We start from the raw sequence: 25,285 nt of genomic DNA on the forward strand, positions 1-25,285 counted from the left end.
ATTGTCATATTGTGATTGTAATTACAGTAGATTCTCGTATGACGCGGGGGATACGTTTCACGTTGTAGGAAATCGCGTTATACGGGACAGATCAATTTATGCAGATTCAGAAGTCTGTAAATTGTAATGGTTGTCAATAAATCTGTACTGTACAACCAATATTAACAAAATTGCATCGTTGGAACTTATTTGTTGATACTTCCGATAGTGAATGAACGTTAAACAGTGAAGTGCATAATTTTATTTTAAGTTCAATAAAATTATTTTCCTCATATCTTTAAATGAGTATGTATTTTTTTATAAACCACTACTTCTTTAAACTATCAGCTTCACTATTCATATATAAACAACAGGTAAGTGTATACATTCGCTTTTCTAAACAAAAAATCAGAAACTGTGTGAAAATGTTAAATTTATCTTATGCATTATACGGGACTGTTTATCATGCTGTATGAGTACTAGTCGCAATTTTTTTGTCGCGTTGTACGAATTGCATTGTACGGGAGTCTACTGTATTTCTTCTTTGTGTTGTTATACTTTTAACCCTATGTGTGTTCTTGTGACCAGTTAGAATAAAAGAAAACAAAAACAAAATCAGACGCAAAGAAAACGTTTATTTTGATGCACTTTTTGTGTATTAAATTTTATTTTTGGATTTTATAATAGTGTTCTTTGCTGTTTCATATGATCTTACAGAACAAACTGCTGTATTATTTTTTTCATCACCTCACAATATGAAGATAATGTTGTCTTGCAGTATTTCAAGACAATATTTACAAATTTATCATCTGGATGATATTTTCCTTGGAGTAATTCAATTTGAATTTCTGCATAGGCAGCAGATGCTGTCTTCACTATATCATATACTTTCATGCTGGGATATATTAACCCCCATATGATGTATATTCCTAAAGAAGACCGTCTTGTCCTGCTTTAGTTAGATCATCTACATCTGTCATTTCTGTTTGGCAGTCACTACAAACAGATTTCATCAAAGAGTGGACACAGCTACCTGCAATATAAAGAAGTGAATTCTTGTGAACAACATTTCTGTTATCATTTATTTCAATGGCACTTTTTAGCCTCTTGAACAAGCTGAACCTCAACACTCACAAATGTGTGTGTTGAGGTTCAGCTTGTCTTTCTTTTGGATCCAAAATGTCATTTCCTGTCATATCCAATGCAATATTCTCCATAACGATTTCTTAGCAACGTAGCAGGAATATTTCAAAACCAATTATCGATGATAAAGTATGGTTTTAAAGCTAAAATGTCAACAAAAAATTTCAAGCACACTGTACAGTATAAGGTATACACTACCTGAAACGTCACGACACTAGTGGCATCTCGTAAACACCAGAACTACGGCTACAGAATCATTCTGTAATTAGCCGCCAGTTATAAGTAACATTTTGGGTTCCATTTTCGAAACGGTAGTGGATCTTCGATAGCTATTTAATTATAATTCTATTCTGATTTATTTTTGAATATTTTGTAAATAGTAATTTATGTATTTAAAAAAATTAACATATTTTTAAAAACCGAATTTTTAGAATCAAAGTTTTCTATATACTGTATTACTACTGTATATAAATTGATCGATTCTTGATGAGACCGTCTTAGCCCAACAGTGGCCAAGCGGTCTTTGTCCCTGCACTTGAGTGGACTAGACCTTGAACACCGAGAGTTCAATTGTGTGTTTGCGCCTCACTCAGACGGGCTGGCTACATGGATTTTCCGGGTTTTCTCCATGTGAATAGGAGCCAGTTTTCCCATAAAAAGTCCTCCCGGAAGGCATTCTTTCCCCCATACACAATTAGGCCATTCTAGGTCGCGTAGCGATCACCCACAAGTCTCTCAGAGTAAAAGTGAACAACCATAAACCGCATCTACTGACAAAGACAAAGAGACCATCTAAACAGCTATAAATTAACACAATGGTATTCAAACATTTTAACAGTGTGACCCCAAGGTAATTTTCCATGACCCCAATTGGGGTCGCAACCCATAGATTGAATACCACTGAATTAACATATATTAATTAATACACTAATATGAGTAACTTTTGACATAACAAAATATACGACAAAACTTTTCAATAATTCAGATATTAATTGCTTGATTTTATGACACATTATACCATTTCCTTCCTTACATTGTACTGTACTTATTAATTTTTTTGAAAAGATGTGACTATTATTTACACATTTATCTTTTAACAAATTTAACAATTTCGTAATTTATAAGCTGGAAAAACCTTACTAGTTAATAAAAATAATGCTATAATTCATAAGTATACAATATTTCATAAATGAACCAGATTACAAATACAGTATATTTTAAAATTATTTATTATTTGGAATTTGTTTTTATTGCCAATCTGCATCGTCCGTTTTTTACTTTATACAAAGTTATTATTATTAACATAAACTAATAAATGAGAGATTTCCAATTCTGATTGAAAATCATACGTTTTTCATCATTAAGTTTATATTGACATCTGTACAAGATTCTTATTATTCTTTTTAGAGAAAGTAACTATAGCAATTAGTAAAATCGTCATTATTTGTTATGACTTACTTTCGTGTATTTTCTGGTCCCGAGTTTGTGCCTGATCTGTGGTCTTGCCACATTGAGTTTTTCAGGTTTTCTTCATATGTCTAACACCTAATTAGGGATGAGTTTTTCATGGAAAGCCCTTCCAGGGTTTTTAGTCTTGAGTTAAGTGAGTGACAACATGAACGTGTTTGGAGTGTCACGTGATACCAATTCGTCCACTGAACGAATTGGTACCATGTAACATTCCCAACAATTTGTATTGCTACTCACATGACTCAAGGCTAGGCACCCAAGAGAGATCCTATCTTGGTAGATTGTTCAAGTGTTGTATTTCTATATCTCATCAAACTAAACCAAATAAAAAATTCATCACTCATAAACTATGCAACAGATACTATTTTCTAATATATTGAAATAAAGTTACTCTCCAATTTTTTTTGTATACATCACAAATGCTCAATGTGTTTTCCTTTGCAGATACAATAGACATCTAGACCAGTAAATTTTCATAAAGTTTGAGCATTATTGATCTAGATGATACTTCTTTTGTTCTACACATGTGTGAGCATGTCACACTTAAGTATCATAGCTGTGGTGATATGGTTGTGAAAATCCATAAGATTGGCTAGCAGTTGAGGCAAAAAGACAATATCTTTCACAAATCCCACAAGAAAAAGCTACATAGTTAAATTCAATGACCAGGATGGCTATCATATTAATGCCTTATCATGTGTGTCTCCTACAGAATGTTGTGGTAAGTTATTGTTGAAGTACTATAGGAATATAGTTCTCAAAGCATGCAAAAGCAAGAAAGAAATTCGAATTTTCTGTTACAATGTCGTTTGAATGGGGTGTTCCCCATGTCTATATATCGCATTAAGCTACCAAGGGGATGTGAAAACTTATTGCCGAAGTTGAAATGGCTATGCCTCAATAAAGCAGTAAGAAACACAAGACGGAAATATTATGCAGCGTTACACAACCTTACATCTTTAGAAAATGAACTTTATAAGGAAGACCAGACCGTACTCAGGGAGGTCAATAGCAGGGTGGTGAATTTGTCTTCCTCAGTGGAAGCAAACTTAGAACGTAAATACATCAAGAAGCTCAAATGGCTGCTCAGATGCCAAAATGTTAGACCCCGTATAAGGAAGGACACCACCATAACAGCCTGGGATAATATATCTCCTCCTACTGCTTTGATCAAAGCGTTAGCTTATACTCCGTGTTTCGCCCCCACTCCAGTAGTACGTCCGGAGTCCATAGTATCTAATGTGGAGTTGTTGGTTAGTGGGATGGATGCCACCATACAAGATTACGTCAGATGGCGAGCAAAATTCAGCGCGGAAAGAGAATATCAAATTAACAAGAATGCAAGACGTTTCCACGCATATATAAAAGAAGCAAGAGATTGGCTGCATGACAATCAAGTAGTTCTCATTAAGGCAGATAAAACTAAAGGTGTTGTTCTTCTCAAAAGGAACACATACAATGAGAAGTTAAGGGAGCACATCAACGCCACAGAATCTCGTATAGCGCCTGACAATTTTTTAGAGACAATACAACGAAAGGTCAGGAGATTTGTCGCTACTCCTTAGGCACGTATTTTACACATGGAAAGGGCCACCATACAATCTCCGAGGACTCCTAGAATATTTGCCTTCGGAAAAACACACAAACCTGGTTCACAGTTACGTCCAGTAGTAGAGAAATGCAATGCGCCTACCTACTTAATAGAAAAGAAGTTAGTTAAGTTTTTGCGAGAAAGAATACTGTACTCTCCCTTTTCAATTAAGAACTCCATACAACTGCTCCGGAAACTTGAGAACATCACACTCATGGATAACGAATACATGATGGTACTAGATTATAAGGCGTTATACCCATCCATTAAATTACCTCCATGTTTCTGTGAACTGAGAAATTTTCTATTCAATAACATCGAGAATCCATCGAAACATCATAAGGACATATTAGAATTGGCTCATTTAATTTCTCATACGTCATTCTTTGGCTTTGAAGGAAAGACATACTTACAGGAACGTGGGGTTCCAATGGGTAGCCCCACTTCGCCTTTAATTTGTGAGCTTGTCCTACGTAAATTGGAAAACTACATCCTACCTTTCTTTCAGGAAGATATAGTGGTTTACACAAGGTACGTGGATGACATCTTCATTTTGTGGAAAAATAAACAGAATATAAACCGTTTTATAAACTTGGTCAACGATAACTCCTATGGCCTCACACTGGAGCTAGAACAGGAAAGTGAGCGACAAGTTAATTTCCTTGATTTGGAGATTATATGCAGAGAGGGACACATAGTAACGAAAGTATACCGCAAGCCGATTTATCAACCTTACATCATTCCCAGGAATTCATCAGACCCGGAACACCTAAAATTAACGGCTTTTAAATCATGGATAAAGAGAGCTCACACGCACTGTACTAGCATTTATGATACGTACAGAGAGTTAGATTACATACGTGAAATAGCGATTCAACATGGGTACAGAAGACAAACGATAGATACCCTTATTAAGACCTACCAGCCACACAGCTGACGTATAAAGAAAAATGAGCAGAAAGAAAGGATTGTCCTTAATTACATACCGTTTTTAAACCAAGTCACTAAGAAAGTGGCCAGAAAAAGGAATATCCGCATAGTTTATAGACGTAATCCCACGGTTTATAACTTTTGAGAAATGACAAGGAAAGATATAGATACGACACCCTCACAGGAGTTTACTCGATACCGTTGAGAGATAATAGATTCAACTCCGACCTTGTGTACGTAGGGGCTACCATGAGGAATTTGAAAAAAAGGATCGTGGAACATAAATACGCAGTCAATAAAAACGTTGATAGTACGGTACTGGCGGCATTCGCCAAGGAGCAGGACGTGACGGTTTATTGGGACAAGGCGGAGATCATTAAGTCTACCAGATCAGCACAAGCTGTAAAACACATAGAAAAAATGGAGATACACAAGGCGCACCTCAGCAAACACTGCATCAATCATAGAGACTCGGACAGCTTAGCAACCGCCTGGAAGTCTTTCCATAAAACGGATATGACGTAATTTCGCATCTACGCACTAGCCGCTTCTCTTCATTCATATCTTATTTTTTTTTTACCGTTGGGTAAATTATACACGGGGACTAGAATTATTTGAGTTGTTTAATTTTTTAATTTTTTACGTTAGTGGTGACGTCATTATGAACGGAGTTACGTTTTTCACCGAAACCTTCGATCTTTTTAAATTCGAATTTTGTTCGTTCTTTGTAATCTGTAACTGATGAAGATCTCTAAAAGTGATCGAAAACGTTTTTATGAAAATCTAACAGTATGCTGGTCACATTAAAGGCGTGAAATAGATTTACTATCACACTTCTTGGTGAGTCAGACAGCCATGGGCATTCACAGAGGAGGACAAATAGGGCACTTGTCCTTCCTAGGATCAAATAAAAAATTCTGCAAATTATAATTATAAAAGTGATTGAGATATGTATCCTAACACCCTTATTCGTGGGATGCTTTAATGCAATACTGTACTCTATATTCTACTTGCAAAAAAAACCCAAAATTAATTAAATAAATAAAAATTTATTGATGTCCTTATTTGTCTCCACACACTGTCCCCCTTGGAAAATTTTCTGTGTATGACCATGCAACAGCCTCTTCTTGATAGATGTAATTATCACTATTTTCATTAGACTGGGACATCAGCTAGTTCTTCAATATGTTCATGTATACCATTTCTGTGACAATGGTCTCTGAAGAAAAATGGCCTTTATACCTTAACTTTTGAAATTGGAACCCCATTTGAAATTACCTTTGACTTTTACAGAAACTTTGAACAGTTCTTTTGGTGTATGAATAATGTCCATCTGTTGCATAGTTTGAATTTTTTAAATGTTTCACAAGCTTGTGAATAATCCTGAATACATCATTATTTTAAAAAAATTTCATATTGACTTATGTTATGTCATTGACTTATGATAAACATGAGAAATGTTTTCAAGTGATTGTGTGATTTGATAAGCATAACCATAAATAAGTGATTGTGTTATGCTTATCAAATTGCATGATGGGACATATGAAACCAAACTAAGGAAAAATTAGTAAAGAATGGAAAGCTTAATGTAAATATCTCTTAAGTGGTAGGTACCCTCTGTTAGAAATTAAAAGTAGAACACGAGTTTAGGAATATAGTGCACTGCATTATTTCTAAAGCATTTTTTTTTTATTGAATTGAATTATAATGATGACTGTATTTTATATAATATTAGAGAAAAATTATTAATATTTGGTTTATGTTAATAATGCATATATGATTTTATTTTTAAAGTTTTTTCTAAAATGGGAGATCAGATTGTCCCAAAATTTTTCTCTTGAATTTGAGAAAAAAAGGTGGAAGCAGGGATTCTGAAAATTATAAAAATATGTTAAATTGTATTATTAATAAATTGGAAAGAAAACTCATCACTAATAAAACATATTTTTCTTTATATTTTTATTTTAGAAGAAAATACTAAAAAAAAATACTATGAAACATTTAATTACATATATAAGTTATTCTTATTTTTAAAATACAATAATTTCATCATACAAAGATTTCAAGAAATATCTAGTTAAATTTATAAAGCATTAAAAACTTTTTTAATTTTTATATAAAATTTATAAATAAATTCAATTTTGTATAAAATTTTGAAAATTATGTAGGTGGTTGCTTATGAAAACAAACAACAACCCACATTCAGTGCATTAATTTATTTTTTATTTTAATTTTAATAATTTGTATTTTAATCTACTTAAATAGATTAATGATATTTTCATTATATTATTTGCATTTTTATTTATCTATTAAATGTATGAAATTGGTTTTCTTTCTTACTTGGATCTACACTTTGGGAATCAAGAGAACTTATGATTGATTATTTTTGTTTCGAGAAACTGCATTTCTTGCATTTCTCGAAACTGCACAACAACTTGCATTTTTTGACAATTTAATTCCAATATTTTCTGATCTTAACAGTACACTAATACTTGGATTAGCTCTACCTCAAACAATGTTATTTTGCTATATCACTCTTTTATTTAATTTATTAACTGCTATGCATATTAATCAATGTTTTTCAATTATAAATTTTCATTTTTTTTTTTTTTTGTAATTTTGACTTTAGTTCTAATTTATTTTATATTCTTTTAAGTTATTATAAAAAGCAAATAACTATTGATTGTTTCTTAAAACACGAACCAGGTCTACAATTCATTTAAAACAATATTAAGTAACATTAAAAGAAAAAGAAATAATCAAGTAAATTAATAAAGATTTAAATAAATATCATTGCTAAAATTAACTGAGTTATGTTTCTTTTATTAATAGAATAATAGCATCTGTTATTGCACAAAATAATATGACAAAAGCAAAAATATGTGATCATAATTGGACAGTCAGAGGGTAAAAGGGACATAAGTCAAAAATATCAATATATTTTAGGAAACTAAAAAGAACCTTTGCAGTTCACTTTTTTATAATGTTATGATGTTTTTTTGCTTATGTACAGTACATGAAAATGATGCAAATTAATTTGTTTAGGATGTTAATGTGATAAACATAAAATTATGTGGCCGTCAGCCATATTTTGTTTGTATATATATAGTTCATAAGTTGTAAATACACATATGTATATTTCTTTCTATCTTCCTTCTTCCTTTATTTCTATTATCTTATTTCCGTTCCTTTATTCTTTGTCTAAACAATAACCGTTATCGCTGGAGGGCAGGATGACCCCTTCTAAGAACTAAGGGGGAGTGTGAACAAAAGAAAGGAGGAAGCCCTGAGGAGTAAAGGGTCGAAGAACGACCACTTTTTGGCTGGACCTCGAAGGGAACAGACGTCGTAAGCAGTGCTCCAGACTCGAGAGAGAGAGTGGAAGAAAGGGGACTGCGGCCGAGAGAGAGGACCTGCCAAGACCAGAGAACGAAAGAGGTACGAGGACACTGGGAGAATTGGAGATCCTAGACGTCGAACTGCTGGTTCAGTGGAGACAGAAAGATTTCAATTGTGAGAGCACAAATCATTAAGGATATCGACTAAACCACTTGGACCCCGGATACTTTCTATCTGCCTTTCCATCTTTTCTTTACTTTCCTAGTCTATCTGTTTCCTTTCCTTATTAGTTTTAAAGTAGTTTTAAATTAGTCATTAAGTTTAGTTTTTTAAGTCGGGAATAAAAGTTTTGTTACGCGCGCGTGTATCATCGCTTGTACGCGAATAAGTGGCGACCCCCCCCATCCCCAGCAGGAATACTCACGTTGGGATTTTATTGTAAATACGAAAGAAAAGAACCGTGTGCCGAGAGTAATAAAAAATTATTTAATTGGATACAGTTTTTTTTTTGTTCATATTTGTAACATTTATTTGCGGACTTACAATTCTCTCGGTACGAACAACCACAAGTAAATATGTTTAGTAATGATGTAACTACAATAAACTCAGAATTGATAAAAAAGTGACTTATGCCGTTTTACCTTCTGGCCATTGAATTATGAAAGAAACAATATAAAACAAGAAAATACAAAACTTCTTATAATATCATCATCAAATGTAAAACTGTTAGTAAGTGAAATCCAATAAAGCAGATTATTATTATTATTTTAAAATACCAAATTCAATTGAAATAAACATATTAAAGTTTATTTGCAAAATTTTCATAATTAAATTTATTTATTAAATTATGATTAAAAACTTTTGAATAAATGTTCACATGCTATTTAATTTGTTTGTCATTGTATTATTTATATATGAAATGAGATCTGTACTTATTTTATTTTTCAGTAAATTGAAAAGTTTTTGTATCTAGTGAAAATTACAATAATTTATTTAGTTTATAATTTTTATTTTTGAAAGATAATTTTTTAGTAGTGCTTTAGAAAAATCTATTATATTTTAATAAGACCATATTAATAGACATTGTTTCTCTTATGTAGAGGTTTGCAGAACAAATTATTGATTTTTTCTAAAAATATTCTCTGTTTTTCTCAAAAATTTATTTGAAACTTTATTATTATAAATGATATTAGTATGTAAAGTTTCATTTATAAGTACAGTAATTTTGCATTTTGTTTTATTTCATATTATTTCTGTCTAATTATGATTGCATATTTTTTGCTTTTGTCATATCATTTTCTGTAATAACAGATACTATTATTCTATTAATAAAATAAATATAATTCAATTAATTTTAGCAATGATATTTATTTAAGTCTTTGTTAATTTATTTTATTTTTTCTTCTTTTTAACATAATTTTTGTCTAATCTATTAATTATCTTTTATGTACAATAGTACTTTTATATTTTATACTAAAGAAAAATATTTAATAAATATAAATTAATAATAATGGTGTATTTCTTGCTTAACATTTGAATTAAAGAACATAATATTGATTTTCTTCTGTGTATTCTTTATACTATAAATAGACAAAAAGTAAAATAAAATTGAATTAACATAATCCTGAAACTTGGCATCATAATAATTTAGAAATTATAACTGCTTACTTAGAAAATCAAAAAAAAATTTATTTTAGAAATGTTTTTGACTTTGCTTAAATCAGCTTAAGCCAAAAATTTATATATTCTTATAATATCAAATAAAACCAAATCAAACCACAGTATTCAAATTTAAGCAACAGTACATTAGAGGATGATGATCAACTGTTAAAATACTGTTAATAATAGAATTAAATTTTAAAAAATAATAATAATAATAATCATTTATGTATTCAACATGATGAAATGTAATTTATACAATGACACTAGGCTTTCTTTACATTCTTTATTCTTTTTTTTTTTTTTTTTTTTTTGTTACCAATACATGTTTTGGGTTTATACCCCTCTTCTAATAGCTACATTCAATTATAAAATATAATTTTACAATATTATACCACAAAAGATAATTATTTAACAAGAAGCATACCTTTTGTTTCTTCTGAAGGTTTTGAGAATTATAAATAAATTACAGAACACTAAAATACATTTTAAAAAGTGTATGCCCAGGTTCAGGCGTATTGGTAACAAAAGAAGAATAAAGAATGTAAAGAAAGCCCGGTGTCATGTATAAATTACTCTTCATCATGTTGAATAAATAAATAAGAAGACAGACATGGTTTCATATAAAGAAAATAATAATCATCTAAAAGTTACATGAAATCTGCTATTAACCTACTGACCAATTGCATAAGGTCTATTCCAGTGATTCTTAACCAGAGGTTCATAGAAAGTTCTCAATAATGGTATCTTTTGTAATTTTATTTTATGCATTTAAAAAGCATTATTCCGAGAAGGGGTCTGAGACCTTCACCTGACTGGAAAAGGAGTCCATGGAACAAAAAAGGCTAAGAACTGGTCTATGATGTTTAATATGGGCTTTTAGCTATTGTGGATAATATTAATTATTTGTGTTTGGATAAACAATAAATATATATTTGCTCTAATAATCTTATGGGTAATTCTCTCTTTTATAAGAACTGGTCTGTTCCATAATACCTTGACTTCTTGGTCACACATCCATTGTGTCAGTGAAATGCTGATGCAGTACTAAATAGAAGTAATTGAACAAATGTGCTGTTTTAATCTAATATCTAGAAAAAGAATGGTGGAACCTAAAAAATAGAAGAATTGAACTTTTTTTTTTATTAATTTTAGAACATAAACTATGGATTACAGTAATATATTAGTTTTGTCTTTGCCTCTATACAGTATGATCTTAATTGATGGAGATCTTATTCCTAAAGTAAACATCTCAAAGCTTAATGTTTTAATATTAAGCTAAATAATTGCCATATGTTAATCGGGCTATTTTACCACTATTATTAATAAATAAATTCAATAAATAAATAAACAAAGCTTACTGGTATTGTTTCTGTACAGTAAAATAACATGCTCTGTTGAAAATAATTTGAAAAGAAAATATATCAAAAAGCTGAAAAGTTATTCAAATGCCAGAACATTAAACCCCATAGAAGAAAGAACGTTGTAATAACAGCATGGGATAATATCAATCCGCCGCAGTGCCTTATACAATTTTTGGAATATGGCCTCCTCTATGCTCCTAGACCAGCAGTGCAACCAGAAACAATTATACCAAATATCGAATTGCTCGTATCTGGTTTGAGTCTACTAGCTAGGATTACTTCAGGTGGAAGGCAAGATTCCATGCAGAAAAAGCAAAATGGGAGGGCATGTACTCAAGACGTTTCCAGAACTGCATCAAAGAAATGAGGGTTTGGCTGCAAACCAATGACATAGTTCTCTTAAAAGCGGATAAGTCTAAAGGTGTGGTGCTCATGAAGCGTAATTCCTATAATCAGAAGTTACAGGAATATATTGAAAGCACAGAATGTATTATTGCCCCTGACAAATTTTTGGAAACATTACAGCAAAGAGTCAAGAGATTTGTTGCAACTCCATTAGCACTTATTTTAAAGATGGGAAATGTTACTATCCTAGCATCAAGAATACCAAGAATTTTTGCATTTGGCAAAACCCATAAACCTGGCTGCCAATTACGCCCAGTAGTGGAGAAGTGCAAGGCAACCACTTTCGGCCTGGAAAAACAGCTGGTTGCATTTATACGTGACAAAATTCAGGGGTTGAGCTCTTTATATGAAAGGGGCAAACCCCTTTCATATAAAGAGCTCATTGCAATTGGTGCACAAACTGGAGAGAATTACACTTAAAGACAAAGAATATATGATAATAATGGATTATAAAGCCTTGTACCCCTGAATAAAATTACCACCTTGCTTCTGTGCTTTGAGAGATTTTTTATTTGCTAACATAAATAATGCTTTCAAGTACCATAAACACATCCTGGAGTTAGCAGATTTAATCTGCTACATGTCTTTCTTTGAGTTTGAAGGGAAGACATACCTTCAAAGTAGAGGCGTCCCGATGGGAAGCCCAATGTCGACAGTACTTTGTGAGTTAGTACTCCGTAAACTTGAGTGCAAAGTCTTAATTACATTCCAGAAGGAGATAGTAGCATACACCAGATATGTCGATGACATTTTCATCTTGTGGAATAATAACCGCAATGTGTGCTAGTTTATGAACAGAATCAACAACAACCCATATGGATTGACCTTGGAATTGGATCGGAAAAGTGGGGTTAGCGGTAACTTCCTGGATGTAACGATAGTATGTAAAGAGGGTGAAATCAAGATAAATACATATTGTAAACCTGTTTATCAGCCATTTTTTATACCGAGCAATTCTATAGACCCTGAGCACTGGCAGCATTTCGATCCTTGATAAAACATGCGCACATGCATTGCACGAATGTCTGTGATACTTATAATGAGTTAGAATACATAAGAAACATAGTGGTTCAACATGGGTACCAGAGGAAAGTAATCAACGACCTGATTACGAGAATGCATAAACGTAAACAGGACCAGCAACAACCCCAAACTGGACAAAGAAGAAATTAGTTCTGGATTATATACCATTTCTAAGTAAAGTAGTTAAGAAAGTAGCGAGGCATAGGAATCTGCATGTAATATACAGGCGTAACCCAACAGTGTACAGTATCTTGAGAAACGATAAGAGAAAAGAAAAGCACGACGACAGAACAGGAGTATATTCCATCCCAATACGAGATCATCGATTTAACACTGATCTAGTATATGTTGGTGCTACAATGAGGAGCCTAAAACAGAGAGTATATGAGCATAAGAGCATAAACAGTTGGTGAACAGGAATGTTGATTCTACGGTACTGGCAGCATTTGCGAAAGAGCAAGGGATAACAGTATTTTGGGATAAAGCCTCGATTGTGAGGGCCGCAAGATCAAGACAAGCTGTTAAGCACATTGAAAAAATGGAAATACACAGAGCTCATTTAACCACAAACTGCATCAACCATAGAGATGCGGACACGTTAGCTTCAGCCTGGAAATCCTTCTTTGATAACGTAAATTAACAGAGCATTGTTAAAGCGACAGAGCATCATTAAAATGCCATTTTTGGGTTTATCATTATATTTAATGTAAATATTTTTACGATGCTTAGGTAGATATGTTACTACCTTTTTGTTTTACGTTTGGATTAACACGCAAGTGCGTTACCGACAATTTGCATGAGCGCAATAGAAGTTCATTTATATTTCGTAAATTTAGAACTCTTCACTCTTATTTTCATAATTTTATAATTCTACGTTCTTTTTTGCTGTATGTTTAACTGATGAAGGCTGCTTAAAGCAGTTGAAAACGTTTTTACATAATTAAAATACTGCTGGAATGAAAAAAAGGTTGTTATTTTACTGTAAATAAATTCTGAGTAATTTGGTACTAGAGGTAGGTGTTAGGTGCCATTTCTTATTAAATTTAATAATTATAAGTAAGTAAGTTTGGGGGATTATATCTAAAATTTAATATGTCTGGAAGTGGAGGATTGGACAGAGGTCTGGGTAGCATAGCTGGCAATGCATCCACACAGTAAGTGAGAGTTGCATGTTTGAGTCATGCTTCTGGGCCGATTCTAAATTATTTAATAAATATTAATTTAATTGTAATTATTAAATTTAATAAGAGATGGCCCCTAACACCTACTTCTAGCACCAAATCACTCAGAATTTAATTATTAATAGTAGCCTGATTAAAATATGACAATTATTTGGCTTATTCCCAAAGTAAACTGAAACTTTCTAGCATATGGTGATACTAATGTTGCTACAGCCTTGCTTGTAATTATTAACATTTTTTTTCTTAACTTTATCTTCTTGTTTTCATATACTATCCTCTCCTCTCTCTTTATTTTTTTTTTCTTTACCTTACTTTTATAGACTACTTTTATGATGTTATTGACTAACAAGGAGAATGTTGTTACATGCAAGTTGTGTAATACTTATTATTAACATTTTTCTGGTAGCTAACATACTATTTATCTATCTAAGACAATATTTTCCTATGGTCAATATTTCTATTTTTTCTAAGATAGTAAATCACAGACTATCTGATGAGCGGAGTGAAGGTGTAAGGCTGATTAGCAGTGACGCATTACATTAAGACAAAACATGCTGATATGCTTGAGCCAAGTGGTACATGGCAAGCACTCTTGAGATTAATATATTTTTAGTAAAATATTGTAACAAATACATGTATAATAAAACTTCTCCAAGTTGAATTTTGTAACTTAATCTAATCCAATCAAGAATTGTACAGAAAAGTGGTTTTTTTTATTCTGTATTGTTTACTTATGCAAATTAACTTTTTAAAAGCCTAGAATTTTGATACTTGATATACTGTATGTGTATATGTATGTACACACACACACACACACACACACACACACACACAACACACACACACACCAACCAGCTAAAACATGATCATTCACTCTCAATGACATAACCATTCCTACACACACACACATGTGATAAAGTCATCAAATGGATGTATGATAACTGACAGAAGATTGCACAAGCAGTTATAGTTATGTTGCAGAATGGGCAAAGTAGCAGATATTATTTGACTTCAAAAAAGGCCAAATTATGATGGATAGATGCCTTAGTGTTAGCATCTCCAAAGAAACAAAGCTTGTGGCCCTTTTGCACTCATCAGAAATGTCTATCAAAGGTGTTCAAACATAGAAATGAACCATCAGCAAGACAAAGAACCATCATGGCCATCAGCTCAAGTCTTGCTGATAGCCATGATCACACCTTACTGATAAGTGAGATTGGCATAAGTTGTCTTGTCTTGTATGAAGAAATGGAATGGCTACTGTGGCACAAATCTCTCACATTTTTAATAGTGGTGATAAGTGTGTCAGAAATGCTATTCATTGAACCTTGATATTAGCAGGATGGATACCAGTCCATTTCAGGGCAAATGTGCATCAGCATCTTATAGTACAGTTCAAGAACTAATAGATAGGACAACCTAATCCTGTTCTATGGTTGCCACATTCTCTTGATTTGACCCTGCTGGATTTCTTGTGGAATCACCTGTAAGCCTCAGTTTATGACGTACTCAGCAGTAGCACAGGATTTTGCAAGCTGCAATGGCAAATATGAGAGGCTTTGAAAAACAGTGATACCAAGTATGCTATAAATCAACCATAACTTCACTTTCAATCTTCTACATATTTGTCTTGTATCTTTGTACGTATTGTATTGTCTGAAGACAGGCATTTTGAATGTGTGCTATAATAAATTGAAGCTAACTGCATTGAATTTATGCAATGGTATTTTTTTATCGTCTACAGAGATTCTTTGTATGTTATGCAAATTCTTCTTAAAATGATTCCCTTCTGTTCAGTAATTGCACTAGAATTTTCATTTTGGGAGAGCAGTGATGGGATGGAACAATTTTTACTGGTGCAATCGTTATCTGCACATTTTATTATTCAAAAAAAATTTTTTATAAGTTATCTAAATTTTTAAAATCTAGAAATCAATTTTTAGTAAGACATATAAGCAGAAAAAAAGTTTAGTCAAGAACATTAAATCTCCCCAATAATGGTCAGTATATGTAGGTTTGAATAAATTATTTCAGGATAGGTGAATGAATGAACATGGAGATTTTAGGGTGGATTGGCACTCACTGTCACACCATTCTAGCATTGCCCATGCTTCTGTTATCCTTCTGCTTAGGAGAGGTGGAAAAATTTATATACTGTCACAGAACTATTGCATGATTTACATGTTTCTTTTTTTGAATGAATTTATTTATTTTACTGTAAACATTGCAATGGAACTAATGCACTTTATGCATATACTTTTTCAATGCTGGAACAACAATCTCTTTTCTTCCTGGATTAATATTAAAGTGAATTTCTTGTATATTTGCAAAATATTTGAATTTTTGCATTTTTTTTGTTATAAAATTTTTAGTTTTTTTTATTTATTGTTAATGATAAGTGATATATAATAAAGTTATTGATTACTTGTAAATCATTTTTTTATTGTGTTCTAATGGTTTTTTTTTTCAGAAATTTTGCAAAAATACGTGCTGCTATTGAAAAAGAATATGGACAAGTGAGTTTTGATTTCTATTTTTCACTATTTAATTTTAAAGTTAATTAATAAATTATAACTATTTTGATTATAATTTTTATTTTAATTATAATTGATTATTTATTTTAATATGAATTATTTTTATAGTAAGTATAATATTAGTCTTCTTGTCCTTAATCCTGTAAGCTAATATTTGCTTTAAATTAATGATTTAAATCAAAATTATCAAATTTTTCCTAAATATTTTTATTATTTATTACTATAACAATTTATTATTAAAAGGAAACAAATTTACCACATATCATTAAGTTTAGAATTAAATAATTTAGATTAGTACACCAACTAAAATCTTGACAATTCAGTAAGTAATTTAATGTAAATTTGACAAATGTTTTCTTTTTGATTGGTGTACTTAATTATAGTTATCAATCTAGTTAAGGAGAAGAAATTAAATAATTTAGATTGAACAATTAATAATTGCATCATCTGAACATTCCAATTTAAGATTTGCAAAGACTCTGCTATATTAAAATTTTCTTTTGTTGTTCTTTTCCAATAATTTTATACCATTTAACAATGTACGGAAGACTCATTAGCCTTGGAACTGCTATAAATGTTAATGTTAACTGATAGATGATCTTAATGATAATTATGAAATTTTGGCTTTGAAAGTTATATTGCATATAGTATATTAAATTATACATTTCATTGTAAGATTACAGTTTCTATTTTCAGATAAAGTTTTGCGAATCATGTTTTGCCAATTGATAATATGAAAAAAGCATCAAAATCTTCAATTATCTTTGATGGATATCCAAAACAATCCTACTTACTGATTTACATTTTCATAAAAAAATGTAAATCAGTAAATTTTTACATTAAAATGTAAAATCAGTAATTCTATTTTTACATTAAAAATTGCTGAATTACTGTTTAAACCTGTAAAATTCACATTATAAACAAAAATTCTTAATACAACTGTACAATATAAGAACATAATAATTTATTTTCATACATTGTACATTTATTGTATAAAACTTTTTAAACTTCCCAAAAAAATCCTGCAATTTTGAAACAGAAATCAGCTAAATTTGCTTATATTTCACTAAAAATTTCCAAAAACAATAAAAATAGTTCTGACAGGTAAGCAGAAAGAACATTGATGTTGACCAATATTTCTTTTTAGTACTATATGTATATACAAAGGCAACATCAAAATGTTTCATACTGACAAAAATAATTGAAACACTGCATAAATATTGGCTTTAAAAGATATAAATGATAGGATATGACTTGAAGCAATACTTGTTGATTGTACTCAAATACATTTTACAGCTTAGAAAACTGGAAAAAACAAAACCTTTAATAGGTGGCCTGACATCAAGCAAAACTTTCTATATGTGAACAGTATTTTGTATTTGATGATATTATTTTCATATTTAATTGCATCACCTTGATGCTTAATAACTTTCATAACTCTTTGGAGTATCAAATCAAGGCATTTTTTTGCTAATGGTAGGAGGGATTTTGTTCCTCCTACCATTCCTTCCTACTCCTCCCAAATATTCCTTCAAGGATTCTGTCATTGCTAAACACTATTTCTGGAGTCAGTACTTCAAATAAAACCAGATGTTTTTGATGAGTTTAAGATCAGGGCTCCTAGTGGATCATGCAAGTAGTTTGACCCACTTGATGCAAAAAATCATTGGATTATCAGCTTTGTCATTTGGGACTTGGCATTCTCTTGTTGAAATTGCCTTTATCACTTACTGAACGGTTTTCATTCTTACTTCCATTTTGTATACACCATCAAAAGTACAGTGTAATATACAGACAAACCTGTGCATGGTGTTAAATATTAAATAACAAAGCACAAACACAAAAAAATTATTTTACTTCAAGTTCAAATGCATGTAGAATGGTTTTAATTTAAATTATATTCTGTTCTTTCTGTATTTTAACTCCTGAAGAAGATATGTAATTCTGAAAATGTTTGAGTTTGAAGTAAAATAATTTTTGTGTCTGTGCTTTATTATTAAATATTTGACATCATATAGACAACTTGCATGTGACCTGTTGAAGTCCCAGATGTATGTGTTGTGCATGTGTGTTTTGCCTGGTGCCATATTTGTGATATCTTTGTTGTTTTAATCTCACCTGATACATGACAGAGTAAACCAAACTTTAAATGAAGAGATAGGATGTAAATAAATTTTAAAACAGAATGAAACAAATTTGGCAATTACAAAAAACAAAAAAATTACCACACAGCACTTAGAAGTGATGTTATGCAATGGTCAACAAAACTATCATAAAACATACATTTTTAGTCAGTATGATACAATGACCAAGTGTTATAGTTTGTTTTAATGTACAGTGGGTGATCAGTTAACAAACAAATCGAATAACGAACACTTTTGCAAAAGATTTTTATGTTCGGATAACAAACACCTCATAGAACAAACACAAGAAGAAGCGACATAAAATAATGAATACCAATTGGTCTTCCCTTGTCTTCAGGCAACAATTAGAAACTTTTCGGAGCGCGGGAGACATTGACATCAATGCTCAACCCAGTATATACTGATCGAAAAGTATTCCTCCAAACTCTTCCTTGTAATTCCAGTCTTTTAGTTTTCTGACAGAAACAACTCTTTTATAGTATTTATGAGACTGTCAGGTGGGCACTCGTTAAGTTTTGCATCGGTTTTTATTTTCGAAAAGGTGAGAGTATAATAGCAATGGTAGAGAGTGGGCAGAAGATGTCTGATGTTGCTGTGCAGTATAGCTTGAACAGGTCTACAGTAGGCTGCAGTTCAATCTTATCTAAGAAAGTTACTGTATAATCAAGAAGACTCAAGCAGTTAAAGGAGTAACAAAAATTACATCCAAGAAATAAAGAACTTTGAAGAACTCATAATGGAAACTGATCTGACGACAGAACTCTTGAATGAAGAACACCAAGAAACTTGGCAAGATATGTTTTCTTCTGAAAAAGAGTATTAATGACAATATCTGCTATTAAAGATCTTTTGAAGAAATGGGAGGATGTCAGAACAACGGTCTTAGAATGGCATCGAAAACCAGGTTGAGGTTAATAGGCTTGGGGATCTCTACAATTACAATGCTATTAATTACTTCTGAAAAATCATGAAGAAGAGAGAAAAGCAATTGACATTAGACAGATTCTTTAACAACCACAAACGGAAAAAACATGACTAATAAAAATGCAAGACTGTGTATATATTATTTTTATTATTACATATAAATAAACATAATAAGAAAATGTATATTTTTTATTTTTTGGGGTCTCCAGAATGAATTAATCAAATTCTCATAAAAACCTATGGTAAATCAATAATCGGTTAACAAACAATTCAGATAGTGAACAAAGTCTTGGAACGGATTATGTTCGTTAACCAATCACCCACTGTACTTAAATTTCTCTTGCTAGGAAAGGTATGTTCTGAAGAACTGTTTACCAAAATCTTTGGATCAACCCAGCAATTTGCTACAAAATTGAGCTTTAAGTGATCTGTATGCTTTTGTGCATTAAAATTTTACTTTTGCATCAGTCAATATTTAGAGTAGTAAGAGTTATTAAATAATCTAGTAAAAAAATCCAGCAATGAGTTGCTTAACTTTTCCAGTTGTTATGAATCTTTATTAAAAAATAAATTTTATATTATTAAACATAAATAAATTTGTGGGTAGCATTATTTATAAGATTTTATTATAAAAAAAACTTTTTATATTTTTATATTTTAGTTATTATAAAATGGCCAAAGGCTTAATTTTGAGGATAGAGATGAATTTTATAAAAAATTGTAAGTGTTAAAAATGAGTAAAATCCGACCCTACTTGAGATATTATCCACTATTCTGTCGACCTTTAACTACCAAAATTTAATAGCATTGAACCCCCTAATATACAAATCACCTGAATTTTAGAAATTTTCAACAAAAGTCAGGGAATAGTTCAGCTTTAAATTGAGTGAACAAAATCGTGCCCACACTTACATCCACAGATACAGATAAAACCTCAATTTTTTTTTTGTTTTTTTTTTTTTGTTTCGTGGTGCCACAAGTCCAAAAACATAAAAATGTTCCCAGTTTCTTTCTGATATATATATCAGAAGGAAGATATATGTATATATATAACAGAGCTGGAAAAGTAAAATGTGTGCTTTGCCATCTTTTAAATGTGATAAACATTCAGATGCAAGTCAAACTATATTAATACACCTTCATGAACAGATGGCACAGGAGGCAGCAGAGTGATGACAATTTGGTCATATGAGATGACATTCATGAAGTTCTCTATATTGGTTTGTTTTTCATGTACAGTTTGTGATGGTTACAAATGCTCCTCCAATATTTCAATATATCTTGGAGTTGTGATGCTGCTTTCATAAATGTTAATATGTTGACATATAGCCCCACACACTGACAGAAGATGGAGTTGTATGGATGAAGCACTCCACATTGTTTGCCTCACCTTTTCTGCAGCTGACTCTGCGACCAATTTTTTCCAAAGGAAATTGAAATGTGGATTCATTGCTCCATAATATACCCTACCTGTTATGAATGATCCAATTTTTCATTTGATGAGCTCATTGCAATTGGCTGCATTTGTTGAGATGCATTAGGAATGGCTTTTTTTAGCTTTTATAAAAGCCATACACATCTTTCCATTGCATGTGCAGACAAAGTTTTAATTAGGCATTCTTTGACCCTGATGACCAGGTGTATTGATATAGCAGTTTGATTTTTCATAATGTTTCTTTGCATATGAGAATAGTTGTTTTTTGTCAGGAACTGATTTTGTCCAGTCAACTTCTTTGGGCAAATTTTATCAGTTTTTATTCTGTGGTTGATTACATATTGCACTGTAGACTTAGCTAGGTATAGTTACTTCACTATATTTTCCAAACTTTTGCTGTTTGTTTTTGCATTTTGAAGCATTTGCTACTTAAATGTTTGAGTTTTTATATTCCATATTCCCTTAAGTGCAGCCCTGATGTACCTTATGATTTGCATAGTGCATTATTTTTCATTAATTAATATTTACAGAATACACAAAGACAATTGTCAGAGACTGGAGGTAGCCTAGGTTTTTAAGAGTCTGAATTTTTTTTTAGTAATGTAAGATGCTTCTATATTGAAAATATATTGGTACAATAACTAAAATACTGTTTTACATAATATTTTTTTCATTTGTATTTTTCAAATCCAATATTTACAGTGTTTCAATTATTTTTGTCTATATTTTTGGCATTGCTCTTCTACTTTAAATTATAAAAAAAATTTGACAGCAACTGTTAACTGGATTTTCATTAAGTGGAGTTAAATTTACACTAAAATACAGCTCAGTGGCGTGCTGTGGCATTTGATGATAGGGAAGCTGTGTTTTTGTAAGAAGCTGACTTCCAGGGTAATCAATTAATTGCTTGTCAGTGATGGTCTAGGGTCCATTCGTAAGTGAGTGGTGGCAGAGGAGACAAAAATGACAAGTATCCAACAAATACCATTTATTTTAACATAAAATAAATCTACTCTATGTACAAAATAGTATGCTTTAGGACAATCAGCTGTTCGGACATCCTGGGCGTTGATGAGGTTCTTTGATCATCTATCAAAGGTGGCCCTGGGGCAATGGCATTGACAGGACCAAAAGACAGGTGGGGAGACATAGACCATGTTGCCGATGCCAACAGACGAAGTCCAAAGTGGCAGGGTTACAGGTTGCCAAGTAGACAAGAAACTGCTTTTTTTTGCGCGTTGACACACGGCATTTTGGTTATTCAGAACATTAACCAAGTGTGAAGTGTTCTTGGTTGGGGATTATATTAATCTCCGTTCTTTCTTTCATCCATTTTGATTGGTCGTTCTCCCTCAGTCATGCTTCCCGAGTGTCTAGTCCCTTGTTACTAAGCGTAATGAGACTCTTACCTGGAGCACAAGAAAGGTCAAAATTGAAGATGAATTCAATCTTCCATCGATCATAGGATGACTTCCTTCCACGATTTATGGTTTCTGCCTCACAGTTTGATATAAACAATGGGTGTCCGACTACAAACGACTTTTACCTATGTTTTTTTAAACTAATAAATTTTTCTCTAAATTAACCATTTTTTGGCGTCTTTCAGTGGAAAGACAAATTTTTATGACAACAGATACATAAATTCTAAATTTAAGAAAAATAAATTCTAGACCTTTTTTTGTACCTTGTACGTCTCATTCATTAAATTTGGTTGTGAATGATGTTGCCAAAGTAACAGTTAATTTTTTAACATTATACAAGAATTGTACACGATTTTTCTGCATTCTTTTATAGATGAGACATACTAAATCATAATACCACTGGTTTAACATTAAAATCCATAAATAATATAAGATGGGAGAGCAGAATAAATATATCAAATATTTTAATGGATTTTTTTAAACTTCTGTCAACTATACAGCACTATCATAGAAACATACCAGTAAACTCCTATCAGTTGGGTTAAGTTATAAATCTAGTGTACTCATGATTCACATAATCGGGTGAGGGCGGCCAAATATCTAGCAGGTAGACAGCTAACAGCCCAGAACTGGTCCTGGATAGAAACATTGGAAGCATTATATGTGTATAGCTTCCACCAGCTAAACCATGTGAGGTTGGTGCTCTGTAAAGCGAATGCATATAATCTGGCTGCTTAGAAGCTGACCCGGTTTCGACAATACAGCGCTTCCATTCCACTACTGATATTCGAATATACAATAGCAATCTTATCGTTTTTTTCACATGTAGTATAGAAATTTGTAATAAGATATATAATGCAGTTATAATAAAATATGAAAATTTATATTTTAGAAAATACAAGGAAAGAGGTGCTTCCACCACTTCCAAGGACAGCACGCCACTGCTAAAATATAAGATAATGCCAAAACATCAAAAACTGGTGACATGAACTGATAGTGGATGTTAATGATAGTCTACTCTTTTTACATTTATTCTTGATTTTTCTTTACTGATTGAAAGCTGAATCAGTCTTTTGTAACCAAATGATCTCCTAGATTTTTATCCAACAATTTAAATCAAATTAATAATCCAAAACAAAGTAATTTGGCTAGGAGTAGGAACTTAGGCACCCATCTCATGATAAATATAATAATTATAAATAAATTAATTAATTTTAATTTCATTTAGAATACTCTGGAGGAAAAACATTAGTCTGAAATGGGATGCAAACATGTAACTCCTGTTTACCATATGATTGCATTGCCAGTTCCACCGCTCAGCCCTCCATCATTCAATCTTTGTTTCCAGAGCTATTAATTAATTTAGATATAACCAGACTGATCACTTATGGTTCTGACTGGGAATGACTTAGAACCCACAGCTTTCCATGGCTCTCAGCCAACTTACACTTTAACCTCAGCATGGTGTGTGTGTGTGTGTATTATATATATATATATAATTAGAGTTAAAATAGTTAATGATTTGATTACTAATTAATGATTTGAAACAAAATAATTTGGCAAAAGTTAGACAGTTAGGGTGCCATCTTGTAATAAATTTAATAATAATAAATAAATAAATTTTAATTTAATAAAACAACAGTCATTTCTGCTCTTTAACTTTATTTTTTAATATTTTTAATTTTACATTCATAAATTCTTAGATATAAAACAAGAACTATATTAATCAATTTTATATGTATAGTGGTCATCTTATAATGAGATATAATCAATTTTCTCATGAGTCAAAAGCATCAATAGATTATCTAACGTTTTTGTTCTTTTATAAAAGTTTAATAATTCATTCTAATAAAAGTAGGCTGCAAAACATAGTTATATTTATTATATGGTATATACCAAGTTATTTTTTTTTTTTTTTTTGGTAAAGACACTAAGCCATAAATTAATCAGCATTATTTATTTTTCATTACAACAAAAAAGAATTTTGTTTCTTTCCATTACACAAATCATAAGTGCTACTCATTTTGCACTTAACTGAAAATATTTTAGTGCACAATAAAAGAATTTTTAAAATACAGTAGAGAACCGAAAATCGGAATCAATTGGGGACTGGGGTTGTTCAGATTAGTGATTTGTTTTGATTACCGATTATGTACGAATAAATATATTAACCTGTCCGATGTTCAAATTTTTCTCCGATGCGTGTCGCTTCGTGTTGAATTTTCGTCGATTTTAAGCCTAATGAAAATTTTTATAATAATAATCGAGGCTATCGTATCGTTAAAAATTATTTCTGCATTTTGTACAAACAAAATAAATATATTGAAGAATATAAAAACATGAAAATGATACTTTAGAAGTAAATTTAGTATGAAAAACGTTTGATTCAGCACGACACAGTTCGACTGAAAATCATTCCAATTACCGGCGATTCCGATTATCGAGGTTCCAATTAACGAGTCTCTACTGTAACAACATAACAATGATCATTGACATAAAGAGCACTTTATAGTATCCACCACACATCATCTCATAGAATGCAGCATTACCAACCCATAGCAAATACTGTAGTTAAAAGATTTCTCCATGAAAAATATGGATTCCTGTTAAAATAACAAATGTTTTCATATTATCTGCAAATGATCAAAAATGATGCAGTGATCAATCAATTGATCACAATTGAATTGTTGGCCAGGCTTGGTATAAAAGATTTTAAAATATTAATGTGATTTTTTTCTACCAA

At 31.4% G+C, this 25,285-nt stretch overlaps 1 protein-coding gene across 2 annotated transcripts in view; it reads left to right on the top strand.

Annotated features, from left to right (window-relative positions):
- nwk (nervous wreck) overlaps positions 1-25,285 on the top strand; it is a 275,370-nt gene that overhangs the window by 166,224 nt on the left and 83,861 nt on the right. For both annotated transcript variants that reach the window (XM_067280045.1, XM_067280044.1), the window contains exon 18: positions 16,555-16,600. In XM_067280045.1, coding sequence (XP_067136146.1) covers positions 16,555-16,600 — 46 coding nt within the window. The remainder of the gene's footprint in view (positions 1-16,554; positions 16,601-25,285) is intronic.

Source organism: Centruroides vittatus, unplaced genomic scaffold (assembly GCF_030686945.1).
Source record: "Centruroides vittatus isolate TY-2023 unplaced genomic scaffold, ASM3068694v2 contig_880, whole genome shotgun sequence".
NCBI classification, from domain to species: Eukaryota; Metazoa; Arthropoda; class Arachnida; order Scorpiones; family Buthidae; genus Centruroides; species Centruroides vittatus.